This window comes from Corvus brachyrhynchos, unplaced genomic scaffold (assembly GCF_000691975.1).
Source record: "Corvus brachyrhynchos isolate BGI_N302 unplaced genomic scaffold, ASM69197v1 scaffold80, whole genome shotgun sequence".
Classification (NCBI taxonomy): domain Eukaryota; kingdom Metazoa; phylum Chordata; class Aves; order Passeriformes; family Corvidae; genus Corvus; species Corvus brachyrhynchos.
This window is the reverse complement of record NW_008236769.1, coordinates 11,008,463-11,036,399: the sequence shown is the minus strand read 5'-3', so window position 1 is coordinate 11,036,399 and position 27,937 is coordinate 11,008,463. Positions and strand designations below refer to the sequence as shown.

Sequence of the window (27,937 nt, the reverse complement as noted above, 5' to 3'; positions counted from 1 at the left end):
ATCTAATAAATGTGATAAGCTTGATTTGCTGCTTTTATTCCTAGTATTTAACAAAGATACTGCCATGTCATGCCAGTGCACCAGGCATCTGCAAACTGCCTCTCTTGATGTTTATCATGATTAAACCAACAGGCATTCAGTAAGATTCTGTTTCATTAGAAGTTATTCTACCCAGTGACTCTGGATTTAACTTGTAACATTCAAAGATTCTTAGAAATTCCAGGGATACTAATGGGTACTGTGTGTCTTGTTCCTCTCTTGAATTTTGTAATCCCAGAAAACTCTAGAAACTCTGCCTGAGATCAGCGCTTTACAAGGTCCTGCTACTTATGCTGAGTTTCAGTTAAAACTATGGACTTAGTTTGAAGTGTGGGCAAAGATAGAAAGGGAAATATAAAATTTCCATGGGCATCAGTTTTCTGCCATCATTAAAAGCTGAGACCTGTAGTTTTAGGGGTGTTTTGAATTTTCTACAAAACAATTAGGGTTTGTACAAAGGTTGATGTTTACCTGACCTTTTTATGTATTATCTTCTGAGGAAAGCTGTTACTATGAAATCAGTGCTTCATGGATATAGTTGAGAAAAGGCTTTTGGTATTCTACTGACATTCTGCATATAAAATGAAATTTCTTCTTATTTTATGGAGAAATGGAAGCGATCTGTAATATTTTAGAGATGTTTTTGTCCTGCAGTTCCTTTCAGGGTCTTAACAGTGAAAATTTATTGTTACATGGTTTGTTCTTTGGTATTTCTAGCTGGTGTTTGCTTCCTGAAGAGCAGCATAGATTCTAACACCCATCTTACCTTCCTGGATTGCTCTAGCCCAGATTTCTGGAGATCTCCCATTAGGCTTTCAGAACTGCTCTTGTCCTCGTTCCATCCAGAGATTCTTGTCTGTCACCTCTTTGGTGCTGACAACTTGTCCAAAGCAGCTCTTGCCATCCTAAACAGCATTCTGTCTAATTTCGTCATCAGTTTTACAGTGGCCATCCTGTGCTTGTCCATGAAGTGTAGACATGGGACAGAATGTTTGTCTCTCTGTTCAGGCACTGCATATTTTTGAACTGCGCTTTCTAATGCTTTCTTCTAAATGTTGGTACAGACAACATTTGAATATGGAGATGACCCGGGTCAATCAGTAGCCCATATCTATTGGGTAATGGAGTTGAAATACCTTTCTTCGACAATGAAGACAGTTTGGATGTCACCATGACATGGGGCACAGGTCACACATCAGTCATTTCCAGACTAGTGTCAGAGTTTTGTATCTCCAATGGAAAAAACCAAATGCTTAGACAAGTCACTTGAGAGATAGAGCAGCTATCTCCAGGCAAGCATTTTCTGTACCTGAGACAATGAAAAGCCAGTGGCTTTCGTCTTTGCTATAGGATTAGAGAAGAAAAACTGAAAACGTTAACATTACAGAATCTCTGATGCAGCTGCTTTTGTCCACTGGAACTTACTGTACCTAGAACTGCTAATGTTGTATTTTTATTTGTATAACTTTTTATCTGGCTTATATGACAAATGTTATAGATTTAAATATGCTAACTTGTATCAGATTACAGTTAACCTTAATTACTTAAAAATGGCTTGTAATCAGCTGTTAATCTGGTGTATACAGAACACATACAAGATGGCTTTTTACTATAACATCTGTTAGGTGTTATGTAGTAGCTGCTAGGCTTTTCTGTTATTAAAACAATACAAAGCAAAACAAAAACCCAAAGCAAAATAATAATAATAAAAACCAAAAAAACCCCCAGAAACAAAAATACCTGTGAGCTGAGTTCTTGACCCTTTATAAGTATTCTGTGCCCAGACTGCCATGCAGGTGGGCCTGGTGTCATGTTTCTTTTGTGTGGAGAAAAAGGAAACTTGATATACTTTTGTAACTTCAAATATAATTCAGTTAGGGTGTTTGGCTGCTGTTTGATTTACTGCTTAATGGTGCATATTCCCTGCTGGAGACCTGTTTTCTCCTTTATATTAACCTCCCGTGAATCAAATTTAAAAAAAAAAAAAAAAAGAAATCTGTAATAGATTTTTTTTTTTAATCTAAAAGAGGAAAAAGTAGCATTTTCCAGGTTATATTTTTGTTTTGTTTTTGGTTGCTTTGTAGCCTCTATACCTCTAAGAGTTCTGCAAGTTTCTGCTTGATTGCAGATGTATCTTAATTTTCTTTTGCCAGGGAGAACTGGTGACTGCATCAAAGGCAATAATTGAGAAAGAATATCAACCAAAAGTCATAGTGAGCACAACAGGACCAAACCCCTTCAATAAACTCACTGATCGAGAACTGGAAGAATATCGCAAGGAAGTAGAAAGAAAGCAGAAGGGACCAGGAGGTTGGTTTCTCTGTGTGTGTATTTTTCTGCAGTAGACTGTAGTACCAGCAAGTTTCTTAGTAATTGTAAGGTGGGTTACCTGCAAAGGCCATTGATACATTACTCAGTTTTTGTAAGTTTCAGTTTTCCCAGTGTGGATTAGAAATTTGGAAAGTATATTAGAGATAAAATGTGTGATCTGAGTGTATTCTGTAAAATGCATAGATCTCACTCTAAAATTGTCCTTACAGACAAACATGGCAGTAGGGCCAGTTACTCCTGCTGTTAAGAAGCTGAAAGATTGAAACTTCAGTCAAAAAAGTGTTTCGGTACTGGTTTTGTTCTGCTTTGTTTTCCTTGGCCCTAGACCTAGGCTAAGGTGAGGGAATCCTGGTGCTTTATAGCAGCAACACTGCAGGTTTCTAAGTCACTGAAATTTGTGGATTTGAGAAATACATTGAATGGAGAAGATACAGAATAATGTTTGATTGTTGCTTGGAAATGTGACATCTTGGGGACTTCTACCAAAATGGACTTTTTAAATTATTCTAGAATTATGACAGATTTGTGCTCTAAAAAGTGGCCATTGCTGCATCTGAAGTGGTTCTCCTGCTTTACTTTTGTATAATTTTAAGGAATGATACTTACAATGCTCATGTGTTGTGAGCTGCTGTGTGTTGAATTTGAGTGATGCAGGAACTGGAAGTGCTGTTTCTTTTGCAGTGTGTGTTCCCTGCAGCTGCTTTTTGGGACAACAATGTAGGAACCATTGTGTTTGGTTTATGAAGTACTGGGTGGTGTGGGGTGGGATGCCGTGCTCTCATGCCTATTTAACTGCATACCTTTATTCTCTCAGTAACAATGCCACATCCTTCTTAGATAAGGTATCAAAATATGGAGAGACTGTGTTACTAAGACAGACACCAGCTGGGGAACAGAGTGCAGTGCTTAGAAGTCAGACCATCAGTGAGCAAAACACGTCAGATAAAAAGTCCCTGGATTTGAAAGGCAGATCAAACGCCTTCCAAGGAGCAGATACGAAGACTTTACAGGATCGTGACGTATCATCACTGTCTAAGTCTTTAGATAACATTCAGTTTGCTGCTGCATGGGTTTCTTGTCAGACCATGCAGCAAATCATCCCACATGTAAATGGAGAAGAGCCAGATGGGCAGAAGTCCTCCCATAAGGAATTTCATACTGCAGTGATCAAAGCGTTAAGGTCTGATCCTGACCTTTTGGCTGAGGCCTCAGGTATTACTAACAGGGTACAGCTGCGCTTGCAATCCAAGGAACAACCTCTTTATCTACACCATGTGGAGATTCTGTCAGTTGACTCTCATCTGTGTGACTGATTTCACTTTAATTGTGTAGGTGAACTGGATGGAACTATGCTTTAGTGTTGTTCCCAATGTATGGTGTACTCTATTAATGTTTTCCTTTGGATCTAGGGCTATTTAAAGCTGGAAGCAAGGGGGACCCTCCTTACTAATAACAAATTCTCAAAGCACTGTGAAATCTGTTTGGAATCATATAATTACTGCATGTTTTTCTGATTATCTGTGCAGTCTTCTTTTCTTTTGGGATGCAATTTTGTTTACTCCAAATTTCAGCAATACAAAGCAAGCAAAAGAGTGTTATATTGTGTAGGCCTGGTAATATATCCCCCTCTCCATATTTGTTTATATCTTCCTTGTGGTTTTTCCTCACAAGTTTTCTTTTAAACAGCATGATAAATCAATTCATAAATTATTTCATTATTCATGTTCTCTTAAAAAAAAAAAACAAAAAACAAACAAAAAAAAACCCAAAAAAACCAACTCCAAAAAGAGCTACAGAGCACAACAGTGACTTGAACAGTTTTGTTAGTATCAAACTATTACTTAATTTTCTTTTGCTTGTTTTGGTATTATTTAATATCCTGGCAGAATTTTGATTCAGAAAACTGTATTGGTATCTTTTATGCATGGAGCAAAAGGACACTTCTTTTCTCACATGCTGAGAGGTTTTATTTGCTTCTTTAATTTCCCTTTGCCTACACCTACAGAGCCTTCAGAAGATGGCAGGCCACAGAAAGAGAAAAGCCCCCCTGACCCCACTTCAGCTCGCACTCCTCCCAGTACGCCGATTAAAATAGAGGAAGGTACGTTCTGCTGCCCTGGGGGTCGGGGAAACCAGTAACTGCATCCTTAGTGACTGATGCATGGGAGTACGTGAACTAAAGCCAATAACAGTAAATGACTTCTTGTATTTCATTGTTGTACTACCTACAAGATACTCCACTGAACTGTGAGTCTAACAGGAGTTTTGTTTACAATAATAAAGAAGTGTGCATTAATATAAAGACAAATTTCCATCTCTTCAGAACTGCCTTGTCATCTCTTGGTGTTTCTCAACTGATTTACCTTTTTGTACATTTTCTGTGAGATAATTACTCTTACTAAATGAAATAGTGTCTGATAGTGAACCGGACACATATCTAGATGCTTTGGTAAATCTTCTTCACTGGTTGCACATTTCTTAAACATTATTGTACTTGGATTACACCTCAGTAAATATTTTTCCTACTCAATTTGAATCTAAATTTGATTATTTGCTCACCTTATGTCATAGTTTTAACTAAAATGAGAGCAGGCTGCTGAAGTTGATAATTCCCTAAAAAAGGGATAAAATTATAATCTTGAACAGGTGTAATCCAATTATTGTCTTGTTTCCTTTACCTTGTACATTGGATATATCACTTGTCTGTTAGTCTGCCATTCACTACTTCATCTCATTCTGTTTTCTACAAGAATGGTTGCAACCATTCTTCTAACGTAACACAATGGCTGTGATGAATGCATAGATTCTCTACTTGTGCTTTTTTCTTCTTGTGGCTGCGTTACAAACAGGAGATGGATATGCTAAAGAATACCTGTTACCATAGTAAGTATCATTCCATACTCTGACCTGCTTTTGTGCTTTGCTTCACTCTTGCATTTTGTTTACAAAGGGTTTTTTTTGTTTTGCTTTTTTTTTATAAAAGCAGGCTTTTTCAGTTGAAATGTTGATTTCTTTAGTTCTCAAGTCCATGTACTTCCAGGCAGTTGCAGATCTCATCTTAAAGCGCACTCCCCCTGTGAGAGAGACTGTGAAAGTCACCCTCCGTGTTTCCATATCTGTGTGTCCGATTCCTCAATTTAAAAAGGAATAGTCTGAAGTTGTCTGGCAGATATAGCTGAAACAGCCCTGGGAGTTTCTGCCCCAACTGTTTGCTGCTGCCCGTACATCTTGGGCCTGGTAACAAAACAGAAGAGTTCCTAATCTATTCCAGTGCAAAATCCACTGACGTGGATTTAAATTTACCCAGCAGACTTCTGCATGGAAATGGATATGGGACTACTCCTGTGTTTTGTGTTAACTGTAGGGAATTCAAATTCCAACCAAGGAATAACAGCAAGTACTCGGTGGCAGCAACTTCTACAGCTGTTTTGGCTAGCTTTGCAGGGCTCCTTCAGATTATACTTTAAAGGAATAAGGATGTTTGTATGTCCTGTTATAGCCAAAAGTCAGTGTGTTTGTCATAGGTGTGAAAGTCAAAACTATATTGTAGACACCTGTGATGTTACTGATAAAGTTCTAAAACTTGAAAGTTCTTTTAAACAGAGAATTGTGTTGCAAACTCCTCTAGTTATATAAGTTTTCCAGGACAAACATACAAAGCTTATTTTAGAGAGTAACTGGAAGTTCACACCATGGTGACCTTGGTTGGGGAAGGTTCTGTTGAATGACAATGTTCTCTGTATACAACCTCTTCTCAACTTTGATTCATCATATTCTTTCTATTTAAGTGTAGCTGAAGTCAGTCAAGTGTTTTATGTTAACTCAATTATAGCCTAGTTTGTATGTTTGTCCACATCTTTGTGTTGAAAAAAACCCAACCCAAAATCCCATAAACCTTTATTTTCATAAATAATGTGATTGTAAACACACACCAGTACTGATGTTATGCTTTAAGCTCTTAAACCACAGTATATATATAAAGGGAGAGCACAGATGTAAACATGATTATTTTAAAAAACTTTTAAAATGTTGAGGTAATGCTGAGTTCTTAAACTGTAAATAGATTTTGCAGCACAAAATATGTTTTTAAATCTTCCTAGTTACATTAATGAAATCCATCCAGTAGAGTAGCAGGGTGTTTACATATTGTGTGCTGGCTTTATTGAATGTGGAATTTGTAAATCTTCCGAATTCTGGTAAAATATTGCCCTTAGCAAACTAGATAAACAGATGTTTGCTTGATTCCAGCATCATGTTAATCCATTTAGTAAGGATGATGGGAACTTGACAAACTGGGAAGAATAGCAGTCCTGGGTTAATGAGTTATAAACTCATTTATATTTATTCAACCCTCAAGCCAGCTGGCAAATGCTGTTTGAATGCCTGTAGCTTCCTATTCTTTAATTTGAAGAATTTCTAATCCCTTTTTTAAAACTTCAAAACTTTATTTTAAACTTAATTTTTAAAAAGTAAAATAAACCTGACAGTCCAATATGGTGCCTGTTCTAAAAATTGGGCCAACTAATGAATAGAATATAATACTTTTTACTTGGAAGGGACCTACAATGACTATCTAGTCTAACTGCCTGACCCAGTTCAAGGCTGACCAAAACTTAAAGCTAATTGTCCTAATGCCTCTTGAACACTGACAGGCCTGGGGCCTTGACCACCTCTCAGTAGGTGGCAAGCCTATTCCAATGTCTCACCACCCTCTCAGTAAAGAAATGCTTCCTAAAGTCCAGTCTGAACCTCCCCTGGTGCAGCTTTGAACCATTCCCACACATCCTATCACTGGCTCCCAGGGAGAAGAGCTCGGCAGTGTTTTCAGTTAATTCCTGAAAAGTCAAATGAAATCCAAAAGCAGTGTAATGGTAGTGAAGAATCATAACTGGTGTTTCTTATGAATTTGTGTCTCCCATACACAGACTAAACTACAGCTTCAGGAGGCAGCGTGTACTGTACATAACTGCTTTCTCTTTTTTGCTCTGATTTAAATCCTGCTTGCATTATAACTTTTAAACTGCTAACTTGTGCATTCCGAGTGTTTGGCACTGGATACTAGTGTGTGGTGTTTATTTAACCTATTAGAAGTTCATGGTGCTCTAGGCAAAAGATGTTTGTTTCCTACAATACATAGGTATTCACATAACAGAGCCCTCTAAAATATATCAGAGGGTTATTTATCCCATCTGGCAGAAGTAAAAAGAACACTGTCACTTTTATAGGAAAAATGTGAAAGTATCAAGTATTTTCTGTAAATTCTTGTGAAAGCCTTCAGTCTTTTCAAATTAAAACAAACAAGATCTTGAAAGGAGGAAAAAATAGTTGCCTTTCATTTGTGCCTCACAATGAGCCTGGCCTGGATTTTGTTCTAAATTCCTCCTTATGTAACATCAATGGGGATAGATGTGACACAGCTAACGGGACACTGCTCGGCTGCGGTGCACGGAGAACATTGCAGGGAGCTCCACAAAGTGCTCCTTGTTGACCCCATGCATAAAGAGGAGCCTTAAACAGAACATCCCTAAAGCACAGCGGTGAGTGGGGAAAGTGTTGCAGTTGAGGGAGGAGTGGTTCAGTTCCCCTTTGGACATACAGTTACCACTGGACTCTCAAGGCTCCCTTTTACAGGGTGCGTTTTGCTCATAAATAAACAAATATAAACAAAACAAGCTGTATCACATAACCTGCTGAGCTCATTTAATTTGATAAACTACATGGATTTTACTTACAGGAATCCATAATATGTACTCATATCTTGCAAAAAAAGTGAAGCCTTTGTGATAGGAAATTATATTTTGAAGCAATATCAGTTAGATCTCATGGAAGAGTATTACGAAAATCCCTTCACTGAGATCATAAATTGGCAAGCCAACAACTTAGAAATTAATGGATTTGCATGTATGGGATCACTGCAAATCAGCAATTAGTTTTATCTCTCCAAAAGGAATAAGAATAAAGGTATGAAATTGCAAAACACTCTACTCAATGCCAGTGAAAACTGTAGGTTTAATTCCTGCTTTATTGCACTAAAATCTTGTGTTGCCTGCAAGTGTCACAAGTAAAACAGGAGCAAGGTCTAAACAGTTACTTTCTTGCTGATGCAACTCAGCTTTATCTGTTCTGTGTGAAGCAGCTTAAAAACAAACAGAACTTTGGAATATCTTATTTCTTCTGTGCCCAAAGCTGGAGAACAGCCCTATTACAAAGGCTTTCATGCAAAGTAAATATTTAGTTTCTTATAGAGTGCGCTCACCATCCACTTGCTCCGCTTGTCCTGCTCCAGGGACACTTTTGTAAACTGACTCACTGTCTGTCCGTCCACCAGAGACACGGCAGGACCAGACCTACAGAGATGACAGTGATGCTGCAACTTTCAAGCAAACCCTCCCAGATCTCACCCCTGATGAGCCTTCGGAAGCACTCGGCTTCCCTCCCTTAGGAAAGGAGGAAGGGAGATGTGATCAAGATGTGCCCAAAAGCCAAACAGAATCACCTGCAGTGGAAAATAAGGAACCCCAGTCCCAACCCACTGAAGAGCCAGCAACACCAACAGCTGAGGAGGGGACAGCTGCTGATGCAGGTAGTGATGAATCTCCAGGGAAGTCCCCATCAAAAAAGAAAAAGAAGTTTCGCACTCCTTCCTTCCTGAAGAAGAGCAAAAAGAAGAGTGACTCCTAAAGGCCAACCCACTGCAGAAACACTGTCATATTTTAAAATCCATTAACCACTAGAATGTACCAGATCGTACTGAGTGTTTTGTCTTACTATGTAAATGAATGCCACAATTAATCCAACCAGCCCCTCAAGTTATGGCTTGATTGTTTAGGGTTATAACCAGAAACTAATGTCCAAAAAGGTGCTAATCCTGTGTGTTCAGCAGCTGCCACAGATCTGATCCCTAGTTTGTAATCAAATATAAATGACTTCCATGTGAAGGCATTGATTCACTATTTTTAATTTAAAGCCTGCACTGCTTTGCAAAAGAATATAAAAAATACACAATTAAAATGCCCATTGCTTACCACAAGAAGTGTTCTTTCCAATACTCTGTTCCAAGTCACAAGTAAATTTCTTGAATTTTGACTTTTAGAGAGGATGCTTTTGCAGTGGTGTTCTCAAGGGGGGTGTGTTCTTGAACTGACATGTAAAGTTCTGCAAGCTTGTGAGTACAGGTTGTGTTTTGGCCAAGCTTTGAGGCTCTCCATTGCTTCCTCTCTTTCTCCCTTCTCACTATTGTTACAAAATGAAGGTGTTTTTCACTTTGTTTTATTTTATAACTGGCTGGTGAAATCAGTCTTTGATGTCTAGGACTGAAAGGTCTGTGGTGTGTTCTGCTCATGTTGTGTGTTCAAAGAGCCCGATCTTGGCCTGTTTTTTTTCTTTCTAGTGATTTACAGTTTAAGGGAAATCTGTCTCTGCTCTTGCCTCCCTGAGTCATGTGGTGATTTGGCTGTTAGAAAAGGTTAAAAAGTAACTGAAGTAAAAGCATTTCAGAAGTTTTTTCAGCTGGTGGTGTGGAGCATGGGCAGGTGTATTTTGGGCCTTAGCACAGGTTTTTTCATCCTCTTAAAAATCCCTTTGTTGCACATGCAACCTTGCTGTGCATGAACCCCATGTGCAGCCTTTTGTGTTTGTTCCTTCCCACTGATCAAAATGTAAATGCATTACACTGAGTATTTCACCTTGTTTTATAGTAATTATATTTTCACTTACAAAGGCTGGCATTTCTTTAAATCTTTTTGTTGTTGTTGCCAGCAGTCAAGTACAGAAATCCTGTGTAACCTTAAAGGTGTATTTTCACCGTTTGCTGTAAATGTTTGTTTAATGTGCAGCATGGCAAATCACTCTTGCCACTGAGTTTCCCAGTTATTGCCATGCTTCTCTCTATCACTGATTGTAAAAGTAATTTAAGATCAGGTAGGTCAAGCTTGCGGAATTCTCTGGAAAGCGGGTGCTGTTCCCCGGCCCAGGTTTCCAGAATTTGCATTTCGGGTTTAACAGCAGCAAACCCCAACACCCCATGGGGGTGAGGGCAACACACTGACTCCCAGTGTCTGTAACACAACAGAACATGGATGTAACCTTTTAGGACAATATTAAATGTTGCAACTGGTAAAATAGCAGAGAACTAATGCCTTATATTCATGCAGCAGAAAGCACGGAGGGCCGGGCGGATGGAGCGGCTGGAGGCAGCTCTGGATGGGCAGAGCAAGGCCTGTGTCGGGCTAGGAGGTGCCAATGCCTCAGGCTGGTTTTGGGCAGCAAAGGGGCAACAGCTGGAAGTGGAATTGAGCTGTCAGTGTTCAAGTGAGAAGAGAGGTATCGAGGTGGCCACTGGTGCCGTGGGAAAGGAGACAGGGCCTGTGTGGGACAGAGCAGGCGGGTACTGGGCAGGAGCCCCCGGACAGCAGCGCTCAGGCAGGACTGCATGGCACGAATGGCTTTCAGCTTCTACTCTAACCTTGTATGTCCTTGTACACTAGGAAGCAAACAACACTTATTTTGCTAAATTGTGTTTTATTGCAGGGTCGTAACTAAATGACTAATTGCTGTATGTTTCAGTTCTTTACTGAAGTCCCTCCATTTATCTTGACCACATATGCAATGACTCTTAATTTCTAATTTTGTAGTTTGTTCTTTTAGTTCTTTGTATTACAATATGAAATGTAGTCATGTATGGTATGGTTACACACTTTGGGGCAGAATAAAGTCCTGTATTTTTCTTTCTTTCTTGTATCATTAAGTTCTACTCACAAATAAAACTCTTGGAAAAAAAAATCATGCTCTGCTTTCAAAATGTGTGTACTTTTATTCTGTAGCCTAATTTGCTTTGTTTTCTTTTAATGATTAATGTGTTGATTAATGATGGCTTTCATTTTCTGAAAATACTCAAATTGGCTACTACAGGGCTCCCTTCCCAGAGATTCCCAGCTGAGCAGTGGGCAGAGCCTGGTGGAGGTTCCTTCCCCCACCTCCTGCTGGGGTTAGCATGGTGCTGTCATCCATGGCTGGCTCCCTCAAGGAGGCCTTTGGCACCTTGGGTAAAATTCTTGCCCCACTTTGGCTCAGCCAGACAGCGATGTTCAGTTCACATGGGTGTAACAACTGTAATGAACTCACCACAGGACTGTGCACTGTAACCGTTTATTGTAATGCAAAAAGAACAGGGCATGGTCCTCAAAAACATCACACAGTATTAGAAATATAAAACATCTCTCCAAATGTAATTGTATATTAAAAACAGTCCACCTGTGTGAAAGTACCAGTGGGGTCCCAGGGAGCCTGTAGTGTGCTTCTGCTTTTGTTTGACCATCACGTTTGCAGGTGTGGATGCAGCATTTGCAGATCTCTTGTACCAGTTGTACAAAAACCCCATCAGAGTGGTGCTGAGGGTTTGTTCTGTGCCAGCCCAGCCCCTGCAGTGGCTCGGGGCAAGGAGCAGAGCCCTGTGTGCAACAACACCTGGTGAGTGGGGAGGCTCCAGGCCTGCTGCTGGTGTGGTGTCTCTGCTTCTCTGCTGCTCTTAATGCCTTACTCAACTCCTTGGGGTGTGTGTGTGTCTGTCTTCATTTGTTTGGTGTTTTTCTATTTGCAAAGCTAACCCAGCTGGCTGGGAGGCCACCTTAAACATAACTGCTGTGTGGTGTTGCTGCAAATGGGCATTGTGTACATCCTTCCAGAAGATCAAAATCCTCCTTTTCCTATTTGCTCAGCAGAGTCAGGTGCCAAGAGTCAGGTCTTGCAGAGGTCCTTGGAAGCTAGTGGTAGTTTTGTGGTTCCTTTCTACTCCTCCTTTGTCTGCTGTTTTATCAACCTGAGTAAAGCCAGGGGGACAAGGAAGAAAGCTCCACAGACAGTGAAGCAAATCTCTGCCCCGGCCAGCCAATAAACTGCAAAAGAAAGGGGATTCATATTGATACTGTGCTTGTCCTTGCAGATGTGTGAATGCCCTCAAAGCTGTCATGCTCACATGGTACCTGCACAGCTGAACAGAATTACTGACCCCTTGGCAGAGCCAGAGAGTGCTGGGAGCTTGGCACATGGCTGCACTCAGGAAACACGTTCTGGCTTACTTGATGTTACCATTAGCCCAAGTTCAAGCTCTGAGGCTGCTTTCCCTTCCTCTGTCCCTTTATCCTGAAATGCTCAGGGGCTCTGACCCCAGGCAGGGGGTACCTGTGCCCCTTCTGCCCCACCTGGGCTGTCTGGTGCCAAAGGGAGGAAGGAACACAAGGCCACACTCACCTGCAGCTGCCAGGATGGGTCCCAGGGCTCTGGCTAGGGCACCCAGGCTCCTCAGGATGCCCATGACTCGTCCCTTCTGGCCAGCAGTGCCTGTGCAAGCAGAGTGTGACACTGGGGGGGGTTTTGCTTGGGGCAGGGCACAGCTCTAGCTCTGGGAGCCTTGTTCTTTTGGGGTATTTCCCACTTGCATCTCCCCCTCCCATCATTTCACACCCAGTGCCCAATCTGCATTTACCTGCCCTCCCCCAAGGCCCTCACAACTGCTTCACTGCATAAACACCAGGGCCTGGTGCGAGTGCTTTTCCGGGACGATTTGTAGGGCATGTTCTGCAACCTCCCCAAAATCCCTGAACCTATCCAAAACAAAAGCTTCACATTGTACACAGGATTTTCTGAGGAGGCCCAGGTGTACAATAAACACAGGACTGTGGGTGCACGTTAAGTAAGAGCAACATAAAAGTGACATTAAGGAGCAAAGCCTTGCTTTTCCACCTCAGCAAGCACTGCAGTCCTGGCCCCCAGCTGACCCAAAGCCATGTTAGCCACAGATGGCACTACAGCTACATCTGCTTTACAAAGTTCCATAGCGACCAGTGCCAGAAGGTTTCAGGAGGTTCTTTAGGAGGTCTTTTCTAAGGAATCAGCAAGAAATTATTTCACTGATGGCAGGGATGGCTGGTGTCTCTTTCAGAGAGCCCAGGCTGTTCCCTCCTCAGTGCTGTTTGTGGCCTTTGCCCACTTCTCATCTTCATCACCGCCAGCAATGAGGCTGCTGCAGTTTCCCCATCCCACTGGACTGTGTTATACAGTACAAAATTCAGGTGTGATACTGATGGTCACACTGAGCAGAGCATTGCTGTTGGTGCTGAAATTACCAGTTACGAGACAGGTATGAGCCAGGGGCTGCTTCCCTGTGCTCCCCTGCAGAATGACCCGAGATGGACCCACAGCTGTTCCTGTTGATGCTGCAATACACTCAAGGTCAGTTCTGTATAATCTGAGCCAAGTCAATGCAAAGGTCAGTGATGTGGCCAAGGGCAGCTGGTCAGAGCAGGAAGGATACTCACCATAGCCTGACACCACTGCTGACAAACATGGGATAACAATGGCTGCAGCTGGAAAAATCCACAGAAGAGACTGTCAGTGAACAGCAGAACTCAGAACAGCTGCAAGACCAACAGTGAAAAATGTGGCCCAAGCTTGTTACTGCTGCAGAGAAATATGCTGAGCTCTGGGCACTCCACCACCACTGAGTCATCAGGTTTAACCCAGTTCAATAATGGAAACACCCCCTCCAAGGCAACCTGCAGGAACAGCCCAGAGCCACGAGTGCTCCGAGCAGCTGTTTCACATTAGCATCCCTCATTCCCATAGTGAGCCCACGGGACAGGGATGGATGGGGCTGATCAGCCAGCTGGCAGTTTTCCAAATCACCGTGGTCTTATCAGGTGGAGCAGGGAATTGCTCATGTTCCAACCAGACAATGAGGTGGCTGTACCCAGAGTGACACTGTCCCTGTGCAGGCAGTGCACTGGACTCAGGGATGAGAGGCAGCTACAGGCTGTCTTGGGAAATAAGACAGTCATGTCCGAGAAGAAAAGGTTACAAAATTTTTTGGACACAAAAGCCAAGACTTGTTCAGCAATCACTGCCCTATTACTGAAATAGGGGCCTTTTCTGCCAAGAAAGAAGTGCCTCAACCATACAAAGCAGAATTGTTTCAGGGAAGAAAGGGAAGGGAAGGAGAGGAAAGTACAGAGAGAGAGCAGAAATGATCAAGGTTGCTTTAACTGCAGGTGCCCCAACTGCTGGGCAGAGAGAGGAAGAGAAGGGGAAGAGAATCCCCACAGAGGCATTTCTAGCTGGCTTAACTGGGAAGAAATTGAGTTTGCTGCACAGGAAGGGGCCAGGGAGGACTCAAATATGGTTAAACAAAATAAACACCTCCTCTCACTCCTCACCTGTTCAAGACACAGCTGGCCCCAGACAAATAATAGACTCAATAGGTGCATTTTGTGGCTTACAGTTTACTCCTAAATCAAGCTGTACCATGCAAAAGAGAAGTCCACTTTTGTAATTAGTCATATATGGAGCTGCTTAACAATAGTTGGCAGCATTGGTAATACCTGAAATCTCTTTTTAGACATCCAGTAGATGGATCCAACTTCAGTGTTTCCCTGAACAACAGCTTATGTTGGCAGAACTTATGCAAACACTTAAAACATCTGACCCTCACTCTTGCTCAGTCTGAACACCCTCAGAGTGTGCAGGTCTCCAGCCTTTGGCCTAAGAAATAATCCAACCACCACACAGGTACAAAGATTAAATATCTTGCTTTTTTTCCTGTACTGAGCTACTTAGTGAATATTTTGCTTCTAGGTCTGCTGAGGCATTAAAAAACCATCCTCCAAGAGCTCCCCAGTGAGACAAGACAACAGGAGTGCTGGGGATGCTTCCAAATACCACCATGACAACTTCCTGAGATACAAACAGCATCAGAAAAACCCCAGACACTGTTTCTTTCATATTTCATAAACCGAAGTGTCAACTTTCTGTTACTTGTAGTTTGAAATTCGAAGTGCATCTTTTTTAACAGTGTGAATAAATACATGAAGAAAAATCATTTGTGCTTAGCTTGCAGTGCCCTTTGAACAGCTCACCGAAGGAGTACAGCAACAGTCCAGCACTCAGCATGGTCATATTTGCAGCCCATCCAATTAACAGGAACGCTGGAATCAGCAACATAATAGCCTGCAAAAGGAATGAGTCACACGGTTACATCTGTGCTGCGCTTGTTAAAGCCTCACTCTAGGTGTCCTGCCAGTTCCCTTCTGCTGATAGGACAGCACACAAGTTACACGCAGAAGAAGCCCTTTCTTCCCCAGCAGACATTTCAAAGTCACCTGGATGGCCACACACCAGCACAATGAACTTTCCTGTTCCCTCTCACTGTCACGATTGCACACCACATGCAAGTTCTCTCTCTACAGATCTGTTGTGTTGGGGGGATTTTTTATCTTGTTCTGTGTTGACCTGCACAGAAATCTGGCTATAACTCTTCATCTCCTGAGCTGGCACAAAAGAAGAAAAAGCTTGTGTGCAGCAGGACTACAGCTCCTCTGCTTTTGTTCAGCTGTATTGGCTGATTTTATCTTTAGCTTTCAGATTTCTGTAGCCAAGAGGAAAAAAGGGAAGAGAGGGTGCATCTAAAATTCAAACCCCAAAAATAAAAAGCATTCTCCATCTCCTCCAAGAGCTAGACTTCCCCTGTGATGTCTCCCTCGCTTACAGAGCTCCTGCAGAAAAAACAGATCAGATCTGCTTCGTGTGTGATAAAGGAGGGTATTCACTGCCACTGAGTGCCTCATTTTGAAGATTCAGTGATAAATGAGCTACTGTAACCACGGTGCTAAGAGAGGCCACGTTTGCCATATGGTACAGATTGACAAACTGCCAGAGTAACTTCAGCAAAGGGGGGAACTCCCACAAAACCCACTGGTGTCCCTGGAGAGAGTGCCCCAAGGCCAGGGGGTCTTTGCATTGTGGACATGGGTGTTCATGAGGAGCCATCAGCCCAGCAAATAAGGGTTTGAGGTAACTGCAGATCTCATTGCAGGGAAGAGGAAGGAGTAGAAAAATGAGAGGTGCAAAGGGCAGTGCAGTGCCAGCAAACACAGCAGGCTGGCAGAGCACACAGGGGAAGCTGATGTGGAGGATGAAGCAGCACCAACACAGCAGCTGATGTTCATCCACAGGGAAACCTGACACCAGCAGCCTGACATTTGCCTGCCAGGGACCAGGGTGGAGATTGTTTCACCAGCAGAAATCACTTTAGGAGAAGCTGAGTCAATTCACTGGAATGCAGCGGTTTGGAAATCTTCTACCCTGCCACCACTGAAATCACACTGGCCTCAAAATAATGTAAAATACATTAATCAAGGCTCTAACAGACCAAGCAAAGCTATTGCCAAGGAGCCAAGGTAGTGCTTTGTTTAGTTCCACACACAAATGTAAAGGACAAGACATTTTCTACTGTCCCCACAGCTGTATAAACTGCAGGGAGCTGTTCCCTGTCATCCCAGTGCAGCAGCTGCAGCATCTCTGTGAAGACAGAGCTAAGCAAAACAAAGGAATGTACACTTTTGTCAGTGAAACCTTGGTCTGAACATTGGTACATGCTTTTGTTACGTGTAATACTGATGATCACAAACCAAAGATTGGAAAAAGAATCTAGTTCTCCCTGCCCAGCAGTGAAATATACTCTAGGGAAAGCCTGTCAAGCACAAAGATAGCCAGACTGAAAATAATTTCCCAGAAAGAGTCAGAGATCAGCCCTGAAGCAGCTTTAGTAGTTTCAATGTCTGCATTGCAAGAGCAACCACTGAAATAAAGTATACTCTTCGCAATATTTTACCTAATTTGCACAGATGGACAATCTGCTCTCATTCCTTATTGCAATTAAATATGAGGAACACAAAGTGTCAATAATATTGTTGCTCATATCATAAGAAAGGGCTCTAATGTTCCAAAGTTTAGTTAGACAGATAAGTGCCCAACAACCAGTTTTGAGAAGTCATTTAGCTGAATAGATGAGACAGAAATTTCTTTTGATAGGACAAATACAGTTATAGCCTCCAACTACCCTTCACTGCACTTCAGACTGAAAATTAACATATCAGATTTGGGCGGGGGGAGGGAGAAAAAGAAATAATTGATTTTTTTTTTTTACCCTTTTTACAGCTCTGATTTCATTTCCTGGCTTGATTCGGCGAGCATAGCCTCCCTGGATCACAGCCATTGTTATTCCAATAAAGAAAAACATCTTGCCCTGCTGCATGCTGGAAGGGAGGCAAAAACACGGATTATGGAGTCACACACGGAGCATTCTGCCCTGGGATTCACCGCTCCTGTGCTGACCCTCTCTGAGCAAGGGAGACAAAATGCCTTTGGGGCTCACTCAGCACTGCAGAGCTCTCAGCACACTGGCAACAGCTGCCATGGCAAGCAGAGAGCAAGAAGGGAAAACTCCAAGGCCTCATCCTATGGATGGGACAATGCTGGCAAGTGCTGCAGCCACCTCTGGACTGCTGTGGGGTAGGTCAGGGTTTCTAGGGTGGCCCACAACGACTCAACACATAAATTACCCTGTGCTGTGGACATCTGTGCCATGTGCATGAGAGTTGTTGGTTTCCAAGGTGCAACTCATGGAGGGTTTGATGGAGGTCAGCAAGGCACAACGTGGTGGTGATGGGGTGTCACACTGGGAAGTCTGAGACATCACTCCCTCCACCCTTCAATTTTCTTCACTTTTCCCTTTCCCCCCTCTTATTGTGGATATTCTGTGAACTATGTGGATATTCTCAACTGAAGGGCCTCACCTCCATAACAAGCTGGCTGTCTCAGAGCTGTACTGCTGGCACACAGCTCTGCACCTCACTGAGGGCTGCCCTGAATGCACAGGACACAACAAAGCTCAGTGCACTACAAAACCTCTCCTTGACACACACAGATTACTTAAGCCACAAACTGTAATGAAAGACAGACAGGGAAAGATGAGACAACCCCCTGAGAATTACTCAAAGGGAAGGACATGCCCAGGAATCAAGTTGCAAGTTCACGTTCCTGGCTGGAATTCTTCCTATGAGCTGGCAGGAAAAGTATTTCAAGCTGAGGTGTTGATGGACTCTGTTCTCTTTCTTCTCTGGTGTTTGACTACAGGAAATCAGGCTCTGTGACATGACTGCACCCCATATGCAATGCAGAGTGCTGATGAGCAAATATCATCACGCAGATATCCCCCCATCCTTTGCCTCAGTGAGCTGCAAAATTTGTCCTGATACCCAAAAACTCTTCTGAGCAATAAAAGGCTTTTCTATAATCTATAAAACTATAATCAATACAACTAGCCCAGCTATACCTATTTCAGGAGCTTTAATTTAATCTTGGGTATTTATATTCCCTACTTTTTAGAAGCTGCAGATTGAGTACTTCCTTTCATGATAAACACTGTGCCTGTATTGCATAAATTCTTCTCACAAAGCCCAAGTACCACTGAACGCAGGGGTGGCTTTACTGAGTGGTTTTACTAATGTCAGAAAGCCTCTCTTGAAAATACATGAAGAGACCTTAAATCAAGATTTTGGAAAATATCCTAGTCAAAATATACAACATTTATATTCTAAATGTGCAATACCTGCTGAAGTGGAATCTCTGGTGAGTGAGAAAACTCAGTGTATACTCCAAGCCGGAAAACAGGAACAGGTACAGGAAGTAAGCCAGGCCCAAAATTTTGAGATTCTGAAGATCTAAACAAACAAAAAACCCAAACAAACACCAAGAGGGTGGGAGGTAGGGAATGAAACATGGTGGAGTTTTCCAAACAAAGGCTGAGAATAAAATCACAATAGAAGAGCAACATTTATCAGCTGCACAGGGAAATGTTCTCACCTCAGATGCTGATTTTAAATATCCATACAAGACATGCCACAAAATGAGTCCTACAGAGATGTAGTGAATCCTACATCGCCAAGTCTGAATTGAGAAATAAAATTCTACTCTGAAGTTCCTGGCTTGCAGCTTGAATAAGCAAACTCACATCTCCCTTGCTCATGCCTTCATCTACCTTTAAATCACTTCACTTACTGCAACCTACCCCATGCTGCAGCCAGTGGCTGAGGAAAACACAGGTATCAAGTCAGGAATCTTCAAAACACTCGTATTCAAAACCTTCTTTTGGGTATAAGAGGACCAAGGTCCAATGGAACTTCCAATTGCCTCTTCTTAAGTTACTAAGGTAGCTTTTAAATGAGCAAAGAGTGCTGCTTCTGAATGGTTTGAGTACAGTTTTCACTTAGAGACCAATGCCACACAAAAAGACACAGAGTATTACCATAAAAAGCCATCTGACACTTACTCTGCTCTGAAGGGGATTCCTTTGCTCGGGTGACTGCAGAGAACTGAAATAAAGCCAAAGGACTGAGCAAGTCAACTGCTGCCTGAAGCCCAGATGTCACAGAAGAGACCTGATCAAAGACAGAAAGAGGTTTATTTAAAATCCTAATGTAATAACCACTGCTAGGAACTGACAGTAACCACCAAATGTGCCTCTACACCTACCCAAATCATCTGAGATGAAACAAGGCACCTGGCATTGGGATTTGAGTGGGCCTCAGTAACAACCCAGACTTTCTGAACCCAGAACTGGCTCCAGCACTGTAACTGAAAGGTAAAGCACTGATAGCAGCTTTCACTGAAGACAAGAGAGAGTTTCTTCTCTGGGTTCTTACAAAGCAGAAGAGGCTCATTCTCCACAGCCTTGAAGGTGGCTTTACTTGGTTCACCTTTTGCATCATCCCTCATGTCCAAAGAACATTTATTGGGAAAATAATGGCCCATCTGCCTGCAAGCTCACAGGAAACTGAGGATTTGCTCCATTGCTACAAATCTGAGACCAGTATGCACAGCATATCAAACACTGGTCTGTTTTGGTACTGGTTGCTATTTTAGCCAGCCAGTGACACCTCCTGGGGAAGAGAAGGAAAATATAATTTTTTTAGAGAGATTCTTTGGAGATATTTTAGACAAATTTCCAAGGAGATTCTGCCCAGCCACAATGTGTGGCTTTTCAAAGAGGAAAATTTATTTTGTAACACTTCTGGGCCTTGTACTGCATACAACATCTGAACCTAATTATGCACCTACTGGCACTCTCCCTGCTCCTTACCCACAGACACTTGGAAGATGCTTATTCTTCCATCTACAGAGAATTTACTTTTTTTTTTTTAATTCTAAACTATAGAAAATTAAAGAAAACACTAAAAGAAGTAATGTCTAAATGATTAGAAATCAAATTTCCTACATTATTAGGGAAATAATTTTTTTAGAGTAGAATTTAGCCTGTCACTTTATACAACAGTCACAGGAAGAGATAAGACATTCAAGAATCCTGAATAATCACACGCAGTATTTCACGCCTTCAAAGCACTGCACAGGCTTTATCTGATGAGCTTCCTTCTCTTCCCAGAGAGGGAGGGAGGGAGCTATTATCCCTTTGAGGGCAGAGATTAAAGGTCAGATTATCAGTAGAACTTAATCTCAGTGCATGACCTGGGGACTCATTACGGGCTGGATTTAATGAAGCTGTAAACAAGTCAACCTTCAATATGGTATTACCGTGACCCCTGTCTTGTTTTGATAGTCAGAGCTTCTGAGCACCCGGCAGCAGAGTCTGAAGCCCATTAGTCTCACAACAGCAACCAGTTCAATAGACTGGGGAAGCCATGACATTGCTGATTCACACAAAACATACTGGGATATTTATTCTCCCTCCCACTGCATTTGTTGTAGAGAGTAAACAGACACACCCAAGAAGTTTGCTCACGCTATTAAGAAGTCTAAGAGGATTTCCTGAAGCTGGCTTTCGGCAATCCCCAGTTCCTGAATGTGCTGGTACGATGGGGTTTGCACTACAGCACAGAGAATCTGGGCACAAGCAAAACCCCACAAGCATGTTTGCCAGTAATAAAAATACCCTGTAGTTTGTACCTGTTTTGAATTATTATCCAAGTCAGACAGGATGCCAAGCAGCTCATACATTATATATGCATATGTTTAAAATCTTAAGTGTTTCATGAAATATATATATCTATTAGATTTTTTAATGTAGGTGTGTTTGTGTGGACACACATAAATGTTTTGCAATTTCTCCTGTCTTTGCCATAGAAACAGTGGTCTAGAAGTGACTTCATCCCCTAATCCATAATGAAAACATTGTCCTAAACCTGGCTAAAGAGTTTCACCATCCCCCAAAAGGTATACACTGCCAATTTCAGTCAATGTCAGCAGCTACATGTAGTTTAGTTTCTTTACAGGTTCAAACTGTGCAACATCTAACCTGTATTTAATTTCTATGCTTATGATTTATTACACCACAATTGCTCAATTTTACTTCATGATCACCCCAAAAGCCACCTTGAATGGCAGACATTTTTCACAGTGTCTTTGCTCATTCTGTTGTCCTCTAATGCAGAAAGACACAGTAACAAGTCTGGAAGGCAGAGTCAGCCCACATCAGGAATGCAGCCTGGCCTTTGGAAGGCTGCAGCCTTACCTTGCAAACCAGACACGTTCAGTATGCACAGAGCACAAGTCTGCTACTGATACTGCATAGCCCTGCACACAGTCCAGAAAAAGAGAGTTGTAAGACCCTCCCTCCAACTAGGCAGCCTCTCTCATGGCTAGCTTAGCTAAAAACTAACTCAAAAGCTCTTAAAGGGGACAGATTTCAGTAGAGACCTTCCTATTTCTCCCCTCTCCCAGTCAGGTCACAGCAGAAGCTGTTTTGGCTATCATAAGGCCAGTGTCTGGCTCTCTTCAGCTGATCAACTCATGGAACAGTTGACAAAAAGAGGAAGGAAGGGAGTAAAAATGCTATTTTCTTTGGATGAAAACACATCCCTGTTCCCCATCCCCCTCCATTTTCCCCTTCCTACAAGTTAATTCCAACATGAATCAATATGAAATACTCTCTCCTGTGAAAAGCAGACTGATAGAGAAACAAGGGTATAACAGGAACACGGCAAACTTCAAGGAAACAGATGTCTGATCCCACTGGCACATCCTCCTGCCACTCATCATGATGATTTCCCCTCTTTTTACAGATTTGTCCTTCCAACATATTCCACTCCTATACTGCAGGAGCACCTGCTCCAGCTCAGCCCAGCCAAGTTCCAGAAAGGCAGCCAACATACCTGCCTTTCCTCTGTCATCCACTGGCCGAGAAAAGGGCTCACTCCCACTCAGAAAGTGGAGGAATTACCAAAGAAGAGAGCAGAGCAGCCTAATAAGTGAACACTGGATCACATGCCCAGATGGAGGCTAACAGCACACGAGCACTGACACCAACCACAAAAAGCCCCAAACCACTCTCTCATGAGCAGGCAAACATTCTGTACTTTGTGTGACTGGGACCTGGCCCTGAGCAGCACCTCATGCAGCACCCACTGCTGTACAGGGGCAGAGTCCCAAAAGCAGTGACAGAGAGCTCCTTCCTTACCAAAATTCAGTGGTGTTGGCTAACACAGACCAGCTGATCAGAACTTTCAAAAGGATAATAAAAGGGGGAGGGATCTATTCAGTCATCATAATCCTAAAAGGCACTGAAGCCATTTAATCTCTCTACAGCAAATTAGGAACTGTTTATAGAACACAGATTCACTCTGCTGCACTTCCCTATGTCACCGTGTTGCCACCTTCCCGGAGTGTGCAGCTCTAACTAAGAACAGGATTTTATCCAGATTGTTTAGAAACAGCCAAATAGGAAATAGGAACAGATGACACATGGAAGAGTTGTTAAATAAAATAGCTGTAGAGCTTGGGAACACACTGTGAGCAACAGATTTCACATGGGACACAACCTGCTAGGAAACACTCAGGGAAGGGGCAAAGTTTTGCCCTGGTAGGATCATTGCAGATAAAAGTTTCCTAAACAATTCTCAATGTCAAATGGGTTTGGCTATCCAGAGACCAAGCACGCTCCAAAAACTGAGTGCTGCCTAGAAACCAGGGATCACAGCAAAGACCCAATCCAGTGAAAGCCTCAAATTGAGTACCCAGGCTGAATTCCACCTCTCTCATGCTACGAAGGAAACTCTTCTAAGAGACTTTTAATCAGATACACCTTGGACAGTGTCCAATCACACAATATTAAATCAATGTTAATAAGTGTTTGGCCCCACAAATCCCATCAGCCACTGAATTTTAGCACATGTAGGTATTTTCTATCAGCAGAAGACACAACAGCTCAGAAAAAAGTAATTTGCTACTTTAGTGTTCAAAATATTCAAGCAAATACAAGATAGTAGGTAAGAAAATAACATACATTGGATAAATGAAAGAAAATCCAGTCTCTGATGCATTTACTTTTATGATTTGCTGAAATTCTTCCCCAAGGAATCCCTGTGGTTATAGTTTAAAATCCACAGTCTCCCTCCCATGTTCACATTAGGTTTTGAGAAATTTAAACGTAAAACACCAAAACCAGCAATTAAGCAGTCATGTTAACTGTAAAGAATTTCTTTTATTACACTGGGCTAGGAGATGGGACCAACCCTGGAAGTGTTCAAGGTCAAGTTGGATGAGGTTTTGATCAATCTGGTCTAGTAGAAGGTGTCCCTGCCCACGGCAGGGGAGTTGCAAATAGGTGATCTTTAAGGTCCCTTCCAACCCAAAATATTCTATGATTCTATGATCTGCTTTGACACCAGCCTTAATAATAATCCTAATCCCAGGAATGAGCTAAATTTCTGAGACACTGGCTAAGCCTGTTCTTCACTGTTTCCAGTATTTCAACCATTCTCAAATCCTATTTTTACAGAAAAACATACATCTTGAGACTGATCGTCCATTTACCCGTTTTTCCTTGGGAAGTGTCTCTGGAAGAAGGAGGAAGATGAAAATTAAATCAGCCACAGAAAACACAAGTGCTGACAATGCTGAACGAAGGTAGAAGACTTCTCCTTTCTCTGTCTGCATGGCGAGGTAAGCACCCATCATGGGGCCCAGGGTAAAGCCCAGGGAGAAAGCAACACCAATCATGGCCTGCAGAGATACACAAACAGAGAATTTTAGACACCATTTTTTCAGGCAGCTCAGTTCTCGATTTGGATTAACCAGGTACAGAACCTAATCGCCCCAAGGATGCAGGGAGTGCACAGCAAAAACAGGAAGTGTAAAAAACCTGCTGTTTCCAAATAAACGATTTTGTTTTCTGTCCAGTCAGGGAAGTGGCAGAACAGGCAGTGGCCCATCAGTATTTGAGAATAGCTTCAGTCAGATACTGTTCACTTCCCAGAAAGCAGAATGAACATGCCTACTTTGCTTTGGAAAAGAAGAGAATACAAGCCATGTGGATGTGAGCCATGCTGTACTAAGTGACTTAACTCTCAGGCCCTAAAAATAGGCCCTGACCCATTTTATTTACTAGTGCTGTATGGCTACCTCTCTCCACAAATAAAAATGCATTTTGGCTCACCAGGATTATAATAAATTGCTTGGAAGATTCATTAGCTATCACTGTGAAGTCTAAAGCCTTCCCCCTCCCAAGAAGCAGCTGTCCTCTGTAGTGGCTTATAAAATTCTGTTAAGAGAAATCTGGGCTTCCAAGGTTTTTATAGGATAAAAGATATAACTGGTAATTCACAGGCCAAGTTCAGTCTGCAGGGTGTTTCCATCTGGGCTGCTGCCTTCTGGAAGTGGATAGGGCAGCTGCTCATACTTCTCAGTCAGCCAAATGTCACATCATTTACCCACTGAGCTCAGATCCTTAAGCCAGTGCAGTGTGCAAGGAAGTCAGGATCACAGCGTGCTGTGCTGCTGCACTTCCACAGCTTTGGAAGGTGAGAAAAAGGGGTTGCCCTGTAACTGGATTCCAGCTGCCAAAACTGGGCCATAAGACCTTCTGATTTCTAAGCTATTATAATCAGAATTAAGGTTTCCAGCAGGAGTAACAGTTCTAACACTGAAACAAGATAGTTTTCCCATCTCTAGAACATTTGTGTTTCACTTGTGGGTGATGGTTGTTGGCAAAAGTCCAAGAGCTCCCAGGAATATGATCCGGCATATTTCCAGAAGCAAGGCAGAATGCAAAGTCATGTTTTCACTTGATAATGAATACACACCTGAGGAAGACATACTGAGCACCCAAAATCAATTAAAAGTTGCCCATTAAAACTAAACGTGTACCCCACAAGTGTAACTCACCATGCCCTTGCTCCGTGCTTTTGGGGAGTGCAAGTCAGCAATTATAGCTGTGGAGAGGCTGACATTCCCTTTGCTTATTCCACCTATGATCCTGGAGAGAAGAAAAACGCCAAAAGTCCGAGAGGCAGCCCATAGTGAGTATGATGCTATCAAACCCATCTGCAGAAGCAAGAAAGGGTTCTTTATAAAGCAAAGCAAAGTTGGTATATAATTTCTGCACATTTCCCAGCTAAACATTTATGGTTTTTATTTGTTTTCAATGGCTGCTCCAAACCCCATGTAACAGAAATGGCTGAATACACTGACACTGCACTATGTCCTGAACAGTGATATAAAAGAAGGAGAAACAAGTCCATACAAACTACATATAATTGTGACATTTTGTTCTAACAAAATTAGAAGAGCAAAATTCTGTGGAAGTTAAAGCAGTCCTGGGCACAAAACATTTTTGCACATCCCACTCCATTTGTTTCCAAATTCAAGATAAATCTGAGTTCCAAATAAGGAGAATGTTCATGTTCATAAGAAATACATCTTGCAGTGCTATACAGCACTTCCTAACAAACAATTCCCAGGCTCTGTGGAACAGGTCATGAAGTGATGAGCCCTCATTAATCACTTGATGATCTAAAATACATACGAATTAAGTCTAACATTTGTCAACAGAGCATCTGAAGTCATTCTCCCATACACAGGGGAAAGGGATTTTGGAAAATGACAGAAACAGGTAAGTATTTTGGTGTCTTCTATGTACAGTTCTGGGTCTGGGAAGTTCAGTTTAAGCACTTACACGTGGAAGTGTGGCCAAGTGACTTGGCAAGAAAGAGTCACAACCAACAGATATAGAAAATTGAATTCTGAAACTGAACTCTGGCTGTCACAATTCACACACAATTCAGTTTCTGTGCTAAGCACAAGATCTCGGTGCCTCCCACTGTGTATTGAGATGCCATGACTGAGATCAGCATGTGACACATACCACTGTCATCAAGATGACAGGCCTTCTGCCCCAGTGGTCTGACACAGCACCAGTGAGGGGAGAGGAGAAAAACTGCAGGATGGAGAAGATTGAGCCAATCAGACCTAAAAAAAAAAAAAAAAAAGAAGATAAAAAGATATGTATCATTATACTGCCTTCATCTTAAATACAAAGACAGCCAAGCTGTTTGAGATCTATCATACTATGTGTGATAAAAACTTGAAATTAAATGTAGAACAGCAGCTATGAAGAATACCTTTGTCTCAGAAACCATGCCACTCTCAGAACACCAATCTTGCATTGTTACTTAACTGAGGCAACAGATACAGACAGACCAGAGTAACAGGCATAAACTGGATGACTTTCTGGTTACTTCACTGGTGAGAAAGGGTTTGACACTCACTGGTTATTATGGAATGACGATTCTCCAATATTTCCCTGCTGACTACATACATTTTCTGTTCTTACAGCAGAACTAACAGAGTCTTTAATAGTCACAGTTCTTTTAAGACTTTTTTAACTGTTTGAACCTGATTCTGTCACACTTAATTAGTTTCTCTTTCTTTTTTATCACAGAAAGAAGGACTCAAGCACTGCTGTTACTGAGGCACCCTAAGAGGTAGGAGTGATTTCAACAGACTCCAAGGGTCTTTTGAAATCTGCCTCCAGGTTCTGTGATCTTTAATTCCTCTTCTCTCTTGCCATTTATAGCTTCACAAAGTTATTAATTTGCACTACACTCTCAACAAGCAGGCAAAAAGATGCCTAGCTGTCACAGCTTCTCTCTAAAGGAAAAACTGGGTTATATGTTTCAGATCATTCAGCTATCAAAGCTTTAAAAGGCAGAGGAGAGACAGACCAGAAGTTCTGCTCCCATCAGCTTTGAGGGAGGCAGAATATTGATACTGAACACCTTGTCAAGAAGAGCTGCTTGTGATAACTCAAAGCTCAAAAAACTGTGTAAAAAAATCTTACAGACTTTTACACTGGCAGTGTATGGCACACAGTTCCCTTCATTGTGTTTCTAGCACTGAAAAAACACCTTTTCATGCCAAATATTTCCAAGCCAGCATGCAGCAAAAGCAGGGCTGTTCCACATGGGGGAAGGAGCTGGGAGCTGAGGGTGATCACAGCACTTGCAGTGCCCTCACCAGCCTGGACTCCCCATGGTCTGATGGGTTGGGCAGAGCAGGTGCTGCCAACAAGGCCCACTGACAGTCCCAGACAAGGCAAGGGTTATTCAACACGTCCTTCCAGGGAGTCCAGTCTGGACCAGCAGGAGCCAGGGGCAGAGAAAGGAGTGGAAACAACTCTGTGATGTAGGCTGGGAGACAAGACACCTCCAGTGTAGACGGGGACAGAGACAGCCCTGGAGACAAAGTCTGGAAATACAGTTCCTGAATCAGTGGGCAGAAAATGTGTGGGTGATGACTGGTCACAGCAACTAAGTATTGGTGCCCTCAGGGCCCTGACACGGGCAGAGAAGGTTCTGCCTTGAAGAGGTTGCAGTCTAAGCAAATATGAAGGAGAGTGAAATACATCAGGCACTGGGAGAAACACCAAGATGATCTTGCAAACACC

The 27,937-nt window shown here is 42.3% G+C and overlaps 2 protein-coding genes across 19 annotated transcripts in view; one reads left to right on the top strand and one right to left on the bottom strand.

Moving 5' to 3' along the window:
* ADD1 (adducin 1) overlaps positions 1–11,154 on the top strand; it is a 54,715-nt gene extending 43,561 nt beyond the window's left edge. For 3 of the 15 annotated variants that reach the window (XM_017727719.1, XM_017727718.1, XM_008645077.2), the window contains 3 exons: positions 2,193–2,349; positions 4,376–4,471; positions 8,699–11,154. In XM_017727719.1, coding sequence (XP_017583208.1) covers positions 2,193–2,349; positions 4,376–4,471; positions 8,699–9,051 — 606 coding nt within the window. In that variant the 3' untranslated portion in view covers positions 9,052–11,154. Of the gene's footprint in view, positions 1–2,192; positions 2,350–3,207; positions 4,117–4,375; positions 4,472–5,219; positions 5,255–8,698 lie in introns of those variants that run through there. The other 12 variants (XM_008645079.2, XM_008645078.2, XM_008645081.2 and 9 more) reach the window with 9 other exon arrangements.
* A 347-nt stretch (positions 11,155–11,501) lies between these two features.
* MFSD10 (major facilitator superfamily domain containing 10) overlaps positions 11,502–27,937 on the bottom strand; it is a 23,036-nt gene continuing 6,600 nt past the window's right edge. For 3 of the 4 annotated variants that reach the window (XM_017727726.1, XM_017727725.1, XM_008645075.2), the window contains exons 4-13: positions 26,357–26,460; positions 25,378–25,536; positions 24,028–24,216; positions 19,532–19,640; positions 18,812–18,923; positions 17,348–17,456; positions 15,279–15,369; positions 13,686–13,733; positions 12,619–12,708; positions 11,502–12,263 (exon numbers count right to left, since the gene is read on the bottom strand). In XM_017727726.1, the coding sequence (XP_017583215.1) occupies positions 12,157–12,263; positions 12,619–12,708; positions 13,686–13,733; positions 15,279–15,369; positions 17,348–17,456; positions 18,812–18,923; positions 19,532–19,640; positions 24,028–24,216; positions 25,378–25,536; positions 26,357–26,460 (1,118 nt within the window). In that variant the 3' untranslated portion in view covers positions 11,502–12,156. The remainder of the gene's footprint in view (positions 12,264–12,618; positions 12,709–13,685; positions 13,734–15,278; positions 15,370–17,347; positions 17,457–18,811; positions 18,924–19,531; positions 19,641–24,027; positions 24,217–25,377; positions 25,537–26,356; positions 26,461–27,937) is intronic. The other variant, XM_017727727.1, reaches the window with a different exon arrangement.